Raw genomic sequence first — 11,144 nt, 5'->3', positions numbered from 1 at the left:
ACTGAGCAGTGCACAGCAAGCCAGCTCTTATTTCATTAGCTCTTGCTGTCTTACCTCACCCAGAATCTGTGACTGCGAAAGCCACACAACAGACCAACTGCTGAATCACACTGAGGATGAATTGTAAGGATTAAAACCTACAAAACAAGTATGCATGCTTCTTTAATGTGTATTTAATGTGCGTATTTAGTGTTCCTCCCTTGTGATCACACTAACGCTTTGCCTGTCTTTCAGGAAATTTCAGACATCAGTCATCATCAGTAGCCTACTGACTAGGTGACTTTGTTTGACCTGAGCTATCTACATTTCAAAAGCTTCAATACAGGCCTATTCAGGTTTGGCTCCCTCTAGTGAATTCAAAATACACATTGCTTTAAATTGCATTAAAGGTAATTCAATAAATCTCACTGGATTACACACAACATTTTCAAAACTAAACAGAACTGAAACTTTGGTTTCATTACAATATTATTCACAGAATAATAATACCCCATAGTCCGTATATTTCTGAATTAAACATGTCCACGTTACTCTTTAAAAACCACTTCCACTCATTAAATTCCAAATTACATTATACTACATTATTCAAATGGTACGTCTCTGCCCTGTGTTAGACACTAAAACAATATTTTAATGTAGCATCCTTCACTAGTAGGCGCTGCCTTTGAAACCTCTATAAGAGCATATTTAAAGTTACTGTCCATTAAGTGCTCTACCAAACATTTGTTGAATTCAGAAACACCTTCTGTAATATTTACCATTCTCTCTTTCAATCACTCTATGACAGTAATATTATGCTGTGGTTCAGTATTAATCATGTGTGGAGCTGTTATGCTGCATATATATCTCACATCCGTGCCTTTCACAGCACACAAGCATGACATTTCTTCCATTGAGTTTTACTATCATAATTTCACTATAATTAATCCACGAAAACTACCAACCTGTAACACTACTGTAAACTAGCATTCAATTACAGTCAAACACTTGACAATTATATTTCTTGCAGGTTTTACCTCTCATTTCAAATAAGTGTAAGTTATTATAAGATAAGATAACTAGACTGAGTCAAGCAGGTATGTCCACAACAAACAATGGTTTATACATTATACAACACCTTGTGGACCCGTTTGAAATCATGCTGAAATTAAAACCAATAAGGCAGTGAACAGAGAACACTTCGCAACTCTTTACGAACAAAACTCAAGACCACAGAATGTTTTCCCCCTTAGTTTTATTATATGGAAATGTACAGAGATTTTAACGGTAGGACTTCTGGTAGCGGGCGCGAGCTCCAGGTCCACCAAACTTCTTGGACTCGCAGCGGCGGGGATCAGCGACCAGCAGGGTCCTATCGTACTGAATCAAGATATCCTTGATCTCTTTCTTGGAGGCCTCATCCACGTCTGGGAAAAGAGAAAAACAAGAACGTTATCACAGTTGCTTACACGTATGTTTTTAACACAATGATCACAATGATCCACACTTACATTTCTGATAATAGGCAACCAGGGCTTTAGAGATAGCCTGGCGGATGGCTGCAAGAAGAATAAAACATGTTAATGTCAGAACAGAAGTATTTATACGCTGTGGTCTTGAGGAGGAATCTAACCATGTATCATTTACTAATTATTACATACAATGACTTTTATGATAGCAAACAATCAAAAGCAAATGGCTTATACATCTATGTTACTAACCGTAAATCTGTGCGACGTGTCCACCACCCTTCACGCGAACTCTGATGTCAACGCCAGCAAAGCGCTCCTTGCCCAACAGCAGAAGAGGCTCCAGCAGCTAAAGGAAACAAAACCATATTCTTTTAATAGACGTATAAACAAAATCTCCTCGCATGCAGCTAAAGGACTCCATCCTGATGAATGGAGCAAGTCGGGTACACACACACTCGGCTTGCAACGGAAACTGTGATTGTCACTGCTGTGTGGCCTACATCCGAGTGGAAGAACTTCAAAAAAAAAATTGGGTAACACTATTTTAAGGTGTTCTTGTTACATGTTCTTACTATTATAAAAACAATAAATTCTGCATAATTACACACCAGAAACCCTAACTATATAGTAAGTACATGTAGTATTACTCAGTACTTAAATGTATACTTACACTGTAACAAGGACACCTTAAAACAGTGTGTTTTAGTGTAAGTGAAATCAAAAATCCTCATCCTTATGCCTGTAATATGACTTTCTTCTGCAGAAAACACAAGTATAATTTTATTAAATGTCATTCTCTAATTGTTCCAAAAAGGACACAAAACCTCCGTAAAATATTTCAGAGGTCCATGCAACCTGTGCGCTATATTCAAAGTCTTTTGACATCTGACAAACCGGACAAATTATATTCAGATTACATTTTATGAATGTTATTCACTTATAAATTTCCCCTCCAGTGAGTTAAATCAGAGTTTGAGAATTAGACTGGTTTGATTCATAAATAAAACTAGACAACTTCTAACTGAATCAAGACATTAAAATGCGGCAAATGACTATTCCTGTAATAAACAAGTGCTGCGGAGGATGTTAAGCATCTTATAAGCTTAAACTGTTGTGTGTTTCTGACAAAAAGCTACCATAATGGTTTCAAAACGAAAACTGACAGCACCAATCCTCATTCATTTTATTACACTGAAAGCAATTTGAATATTCTTTAAAATCCCAAATGTTAATGTGTGAACTCCATTTAAAAATCATAGTGTTTATTCAACTAGAGATCTGAATGAATATGCATTTTCTATAACAAATGTACCTTGTACTGCAGAGTGGCAGGCTCAATCATCTCAAGAGGTCTTCCATTGACTTTAATAAGTCCATTTCCCCTCTTGCAGTGGGCAACAGCAGTGGCTGTTTTCTGTTGATAGTGAAGAAAAACAGACCAGTCAATGCATCTCCAGAAATCAGAAACAATATTTCATATTTGTGCTGTTACACGATTTAAACTACATAGGCCACTATTAAGAGGTTTCTTTACAGGCCACTGACAACATGAACTTCCTCACTAACTATATAACGGTAGTCTTCAATCTTGGTAGCTACTGGAAAACATTATTCAAGAGAGACCCAAAATGTGCAGTACTGAGGTACCCATGACCAGGATTGGGAACCATTGCTATAACGTTACTAGACACAAGTACAGGCTAACTGTTAGCATTACAGGCAACAGGACTAACGTTATCTCCGATATATTTATAAATATCAACCATTTTGCAATAGAAAAGCTACCGTTTTGTATTAATTAAAGCTGTACATATAAGCATTGTACGGTCCCACGTGTCAGCAAACAGCCATTACCAACACATTATTCACCACTCACACTTAATCTAAACGGAACACCGGCTTACTTGACATTTTGTGTAGTTTAAAAGCACATATAGTTGCTTATGACATCTAAATGTTACGTTTATTACATAAAACTTTGGCATCACTGTAATTTTACAAGTGCATTCATCTGTTAGCATAGCCGGCTATCACTTCCGTGCGAGAGCCTTCAAATACTCACTTTACGTCCAAAGACCTGGACGGACTGTAGGGGACCTTTAGGTGGCATGCTTCTGGAATAAAAACGGAACAATAATCGTTTAATTTAAGCATAAATTATACTTAAATGAGTTTATTGGGGAGAAGCGCTTGAGGGACGAACCTTTCAGTGAGCGAGCGGTGTTCGGAGAGGCCGCACAAGGGTTTCCCGAACACAAACGCAGGGACGCTGTCGTAAAAAGCTGTCGTGTTTACGACAGTTGAAGCTGCTAAAGATGTGTTTTTTTAATAAATTCGTAACACTTCAGTTCTATTACAAACAAGAACTATACACGTAAGTATATAAATCAACTAGGATTTATAGATTTTATTTGCAACACAATTATGATACTTCCCGTTTTGCTTGAACATAGCCTGTAAATAGATGTCAAAAAGAGGTCTAATTATTCGCATTACTATATTTATTATTTATTACATGGATGTTATAAAAAAACAAATGCTCTATGCTTTGACCTCTAGCACGTTTACAGAAGCGAATGCTCTTTAAATTCAATAATTATCCAACTAAAACCTGAAATCAGTGTTTAAAAGAAAAAACAGTTTTAAAAAGCCTTATTTTTTATTCCACGTGCAAAATGATAAATCACAAGATGGCGCTGTGTTACAAGAATCATTCAGCTTTATTTGAGTAGAAGCAGGTCTGTCAGATTCAGGTCATGCTTTTGATGATAACTGAAGTTAAGAAACAATTTAAAAGCATTATGAAAGTACTCTTGACCCCTTTATTCTGTTTGATTAATAGCGTCTCTTATTTAATGTACACAGTAGTGTTAAGATGCCCTTCAGTAAGTTGCCCTTACACAGTAGCAGCATGGATGCACCCTTTGTGAAAAACAAGTGCACTTAACTGTATTGATTGTGTGTTATTTAAATACTAAAAGTACATTTATAAAACACTGCACTTGCAGATAATGTCATATTAAATAAACGGCCACAAAAGTAACACACTTTAGTAGCCTACACTTTAAAAAAGCAATAACATCAAATTAATATGTTAATTTACAGTACAATCATTGTTTTAATAATTGTTTACCATGCTTTTGATGTGCTGAAAGACATAATAAAGCACAAAAGTACTTTGGGATGTTATTAAAAATAAGTGCTGTCAAATGCGATTAATGGCATCCAAAATAAAAGTTTTTGTTTACATAATATATGAGTGTTTACTGTGTATATTTATATACAAACACATGCATGCACAGTATATATTTAATAAAAATATGTTGTTTATATATTAAATATATTTACATATAATATAATGGTATAAATATGATCAAAATATATACTGTATGTGTGTGTATTTATACATAATAAATCAACACAGTACACATACATATGTAAACAAAAACGTTTATTTTGGATGCGATTAATCGCGATTGACAGCACTTGTTTTTAATAACATCGCGATTAATCGTTTGACAGCACTGTTAATAATACTAATAATAGTTATTAATAACTAATAAGTGCAAATGAAATAGGCTTTATTGAGGTAATGTATTTTAATTGCAACATCATTCGTACAAATGGGGATTGTGTTCATCGTTATTAATATGATTAAATACATGATATGCAAATGTCAATTAAAAATGACATTAAAGTATATTTTAGTTTACCATAAATGCTTGTCAGTACATCTGGCAGTACATTTTAACCATATTTCAAAGACAATAGAAGTACTTTTAAATTACATATGAAGATGTACATAATTAATAAAAAAAAAATTATACTATACTAGTATATATATATATATATATATATATATATACTTAAGTTGCATTTTTGAAAAGTGTATGTTAACTTTTTGTGTAAACCAGATGGGTACAGGTTCAGTATGCCTACTGGGTTTTGGTAAGAGCATTTGAAAGAATTTGAAATAACGAAGAGGTTAATCTCAAATGTACACTGATTATTTTTTTCATATATCATATATCACTGGGGTGTCTAGAACCCCATATATATGGTAATTCTTACTAAAATATGCCTTTTAAGTATCCTTAAGTTGATACTATGTCTTTATATGTGTGTACATGAAAGTTTTATGGATTTACTTATAAATTTTGTCCTTATCTGTGAAGGCAAATCATTGTAAGCAGTCATTAGTCTAGCACCAGCAAAGTACTATTTTATTTTAGTGTGCTAATATACAAGAGAAACTTGATTAGCTCATACTTATAAACCACTTTCTCTAGTAATTCATCAATCTATTGTTCTTTTCAGATATGAAAGCTGTTCCGTGTGTGCGCGAGTGTGCACTACTGTCTTGACAGATTAAAGCAAAGTGGATCTAACTAACAGTCAGGGAGAACTGGAAGGCCCAGAAGCACAACAACAAGACAAGAAGACATCAGAGTCTTCAGACTGAGAAACTGATGGCTTTCAGGTACTCAACCGGCAGCTTCATTGATCAGTACACACCAAACACCAGTTTCATCTGTGAACTGACTTTGAGACGCTGACCAATTAGTCAGACTTTCAAAGGGATATGAAAGTTTGAAGAATTGAGCTGTTGTATGAACTGCCCAAGAGTACTGTATCTATCTATCTATCTATCTATCTATCTATCTATCTATCTATCTATCTATCTATCTATCTATCTATCTATCTATCTATCTATCTATCTATCTATCTATCTATCTATCTATCTATCTATCTATCTATTTTCGCACCTTTCTTTAGCTCTCCAGCCACTAATTACACAAACACCAAAGGTGCAGAGTCAGGATGCATTTTGTCATCCCATCTTTCTCCCTCCACCTTAACGCCCTCTGTTAGCAACGGTGCTTTGAAGAGGGTTGTGAGATTTGCATTTCTCACTTACTCATGGTACCTTTTGCCCTGTTTATCCTGAGGTGTGTTTGTGAGATGTGTAACAATACGCAAAGGGTGTTAATTAGTGGAGAAGGAAGTGTGTGTGAGAGGGCTAGCTGAACAGTAGCAGTAGCTAGGCAGATGTTGGGTCTATTGTGGGGGAAATGGAGCTCACTTGTGCGACACGCTGCTGTTTGTTTTGCGATGAGATAATGAGGACTCCTGCCAAAGCACTTTTATACCAGCCTGTCACTATCCAGCACACTCACCCAGGGTCTGCCTTTCACTCCCTCTTTGGCTATAACACAGTCAACAGATGTGCCATCGCAGCTTTGGCACTTCAAGTGTGAATATGGTTTCAAAGCTCATGTGTAAAATCTTTCTTGGTCAGAGTATGATATATGCTTTAGGGTGGACCTCAACTTGCAGCGTGGATCATATTTAGCTTGTTCATATGATACATACATTGCTATAAAATGCATGTCTGGTTTGCTCATTATGGTGCTTGTTAATAACACCTCTTTTGATCACTGAAGTGTACCATTGTAAAGTCTGGTTTGATCGTTCCTCTTGATGGTGATTGCTTTAGTAGTTAGTTAGTTCCTCTCAGAGATCTATGAAGCTCATTCAAAACAGCCACCATTTGTATTCAAAACCCTTTTGTTTTGGTAATTCACTCTGCAGTATCTAAACCAGAAGGTCAAAACACTCTTTCACAACTTCACATTTTATATTATAGGAATGTTATAGGAAATGGATAGTAGTAGACAAACTCAAGTACTAGACATGATTTGGCCTCTAAGTTTCATCCCTGGAATACATGAATGGAAGTTAATTAGATAGAAATCTGAGAAATGGAGGAGGAGTTGGGTTGGTGGTGGAATGCTGGAAGAATTGCCACATGTAGATGTCCTTGTGTTGGTTTTGATAAAATTACATGAACTACTAAAGGAATGTTAATGGATGCTAATGGAATCCCTGCTGGAAAAGGTGATTTGCTGGTCTTATCTGGTTTAGGATGGTCTTGCTGGTCTTCCAGATTTTCCCAAGATTTTTAACTGTTCAGCTAGATTTTGGCTGGAGTGCCCAAAAACTTTATAAAACCTACAAAACAGACACATCTTAACTAGCTTGGCTAGTCTGGGAGACCATCTAATATGGTTTAAGCCAGGCTCTCCTAATTTGGAATCAGTCCTAAATTGATAAAATAAGAATATTATTTGGGGATTGATTATTTGGACATTTTTTTAAAAGCAAATATTGGTAAGTTTAAGTGTATCCAATTGTATGTTATTTTGATTCTCAGCATTTTCTGGTACAATTTTATATTTGGTGCCATCAAGATTAGTTCCACATTTTTGAATCAAGGATTCTGTTGAGAGCTCAGGTTTGTTCCACATAGGGCATTGTCTCACAGAGTTGCCTTTGTTTTTGGTAGAAAGAGACAACACTGGAAAAAGAGAGCATTACTATGAAAGAAACAGTGCCAAAACTCACAGATTTGTCTTTATTTATATGTAGTCAGACAGTGAGTTCAAGTTATTGACCAAGTGTGAGTTAGTCATGCTCGCTGTGGCCAGCATTGACTCATTCTCTATGCATTTAGCCCAGACTTGAACTAAAAGGGAATTAGTCCCACTAAAAAACCCTGCTAGACCTTTAGTCTTTAAAAACAGCACACTGTTTCTCATACGTTCTGTAAAATCTCTTTCCTCTCATTAAATTTGGCTGAGGTTGAAACGGCTGCACGGCACCTCACTATCAACGCTTATCAGGATATATACAGTTACTTGGAGTAGAATTTTTGACCAATCAGATTTCAAAGTGCATAGGGCTACCCAGTACAATGGTACAGACATAGAAATGAGGAGACTGGCAGAAACTTTTGCACTGCAAAACACTTTTGCATTTCCTACATAAAGTGTAGAAGTCAGATTTACTTTTATTCTCATTCGTTCACCTTTCAGGCTTTCAGAGGGTCAGAGTTAGTATTAGTACATGAGTGAACGTGGCCTTGGAAGGTGTTTGAAGCAGGTCAGGGCAGGTGAGATGTCACGAGTTGAAAGGTGAGGGTCAGCTCCTCCACAAAACCCACAACTGACACCTGATCTTCAGCGTGAGTTCACAGAGCGTATGATTCTGTTCCCTTGGGATGGGAGGCTGAGTGATCTAAACACACACATCTCAGTGAGGTCAACTGGATTATAATACAACGTCTAAACAGACATATAATGCCACACTCAACAAAAGAAAAAAAACATAACCGAGACCCAAAATCTAGCAACCTTTGCCCACTATGGTCAGATATGGGATAGGCATCAGCTCAAGTTTTGAAGTGGGGACAGGGAGCTTACAAAAATCCTAAGATTTGAAGTACACTAAAAGTATATATTCAATACATACAATTAAGCTCACATCTTTTCCCATCAGAACCTATAAACATGATTTGCTACTTGCTAATGCTAGTCAATGTCTGGAGGTGTTAGGGAGATGGACATTCTCATTTTTGAGATCATGACATTGGACTAAAGTATGGATATGCTAATGTCGTCTTTATTATTGAACCATTTTCTTTCTCTGTTTTGCCAGCTTTTGGGTATACAGTAGCACATCTCTTTACATTGTGATCATCCGATCACAAGTGGTCAGCCGAGACACATCATTGTTTACACCTGGTAGTAACATGCATCTCAAATATGTCTCCTGTGAATACTTGGGATCGGATTTCGCCAAGTGTAGGGTTTCATGGTTCCATACATTACACACCTCATCACTCTATCTTTGCATACAGCATAGTTGTGTACATTAGAGGCCAACATTAAATATTTTTGGAAAGCTGACGTAGGCCTGATTTTCTGTAATCCATGTAAATCTATTTTAAAAAGCATTTTGGTAAATCTTTTATGATTAATATGCTTGCGGCATTTATGCTGCTTTTATCTCATACTATTAGGAAACAACATTTTTTTTAATGAAATAGCAAGGGAAATAAAATGGTAATTAAAAATGGGGAGATCGTTTTGAAATTTTGTCCTGTAGGGTTGTTAAACTCATTGTGTGTCCTAAATTATGTACTAGGTGAGTAGGTACTACATTTGAATTTAAACTCAATTTGCAATTGTTAAAACAAGTATTTTCAAACAAATATAGTATGAATATGGGTAGTATGAATGAAATTCTGGCATACTGTGTCAATCAATGCTGTTAATATCACGTGACTTACCAGCATCAGTTATGATGCTTCACTGCCATTTATAAATCCTTTCCCATGGCCTTGTGGGATGCGCATTTCAGAAGTAGATCATCCTAGTACTTTTCACCTACTGTTTTTTGAATACTACGAATTTGGACAGATTACTCTTTTGGCATACTGTTTTTTGCATACTATATAACGGGGAAGTTTTCGATTTCGGATACACTGTCAGTTTCTGGAGGGCCACAGCTTCAACCTTAATTAAATTCATCTGATCCAGCTAATCAAGTCCTTCAGACTTACTAGAAAACTACAGGTATGTGTGTTAGATCAGAACGCATTTTCTTTTAAATCTATAGCTATATGGATGGGCACTATCGATTTTACTCTACAATATAATGTGGTCAAATGTGTTTTTGACAACATTTGAATATATGGTTTGAATAATCCAATGACACAACATTTTGCACCAAAATGTTACTGTAAAAACAGGATCATAGATTGCTTAAAAAATAAAATTGGGGGAAAAAAATGGTTCTTCTAGAACCTATTTACTGAAAGGTTCTTTGGGAAACTAAAAATGGTTCTTCAATAACATCACTGCAAAATCCATTATTATGGAAGCATTATTTTTAAGAGTGTATGAGATGAGGATGAGGTAGGCAGATCGATGTAGGCAGATTGATGAGGTGGCTGCAGAAACAACACCTATTCATGACTGAAGCTATAACATACTCTTCTGTCTGTGCCATGTTATAGGACGATGCATAGATGGAAGGAAAGTGTGTGGCTGGGGGGTTTTGAGGAGGTGTTAAAAATAATGACATATCCAGATCTGTTGGCAACACTCTACCCTGTAATTTTAATGGTTCTGTGCTGGTCATGTCAAGAGGAATACACGAACCAATCCCTTGCTCTCCAGGGAGTAATTACACCAGAAACCCCCTCACACACAGAACAATGCAAAGAGTCATCACACACTCACACAGCCAAGGTCAAAAACAAAACCTCGCACACATACACACGCTTGCATTCCTTCAGCAAGGGATGGGAGCGTGACAATCGGGAAACAACGGCTGTTAGTTACAGAAAATGAATTAGGACTTGGGCTGGGGAGCGGAGAGCAGAAGAGAGGCGTAGAGGAAGTGCTGGGATTACTAGCTGGATTGCAGAGGGAGTAGAGGGCCACTTTCACCCAGTAAACTGCCCAAATTTATAAGACCTCTGGGGCTGTGCTGATACCCCATCCCTGCCCTGCACCTCCAGAACTGCTGATTTAAAAATAATCTTAAATCAACGACTGACAGGCATCAGAAATACCACAGCCAGGTCAGGGAACTCACTAACTCCAGCTCTGCATTCCTCCTGTGTGCCCTTTTGTTTTTAAATATTTTATATAAAATATAATCATGTCATATTCAATAATGCTGATCTATAACTTACAAAACACAATAGTAACTAGATGTATTTGTTTTCTGAAGAAAACAACACAGTTTGTAACAATAAATTTACATTTTGGCTAAATGTATATAATATCTTCAAACATTTTCGTGCCATCTCCTTATGCTTATTTTGCTTAATACAAATTGTAC

The 11,144-nt window shown here is 36.4% G+C and overlaps 1 protein-coding gene across 1 annotated transcript; it reads right to left on the bottom strand.

Moving 5' to 3' along the window:
• Positions 1-1,217: 1,217 nt before the first annotated feature.
• Positions 1,218-3,707, bottom strand: LOC306858538 (small ribosomal subunit protein uS9). Its single transcript, XM_079399106.1, has 6 exons — positions 3,655-3,707; positions 3,514-3,565; positions 2,764-2,865; positions 1,701-1,797; positions 1,491-1,538; positions 1,218-1,406 (listed from the first exon to the last, which is right to left on the bottom strand). Exons 2-6 carry the CDS (start codon positions 3,559-3,561, stop codon positions 1,261-1,263), a joined length of 441 nt encoding a protein of 146 aa, XP_079255232.1. The 5' UTR covers positions 3,562-3,565; positions 3,655-3,707; the 3' UTR covers positions 1,218-1,260.
• Positions 3,708-11,144: the final 7,437 nt, after the last annotated feature.

This window comes from Barbus barbus, assembly GCF_936440315.1.
Source record: "Barbus barbus genome assembly, chromosome: 39".
Lineage (NCBI taxonomy): Eukaryota > Metazoa > Chordata > Actinopteri > Cypriniformes > Cyprinidae > Barbus > Barbus barbus.
The sequence above is the reverse complement of the archived record's forward strand: the minus strand, read 5'-3'. Positions and strand labels throughout refer to the sequence as shown.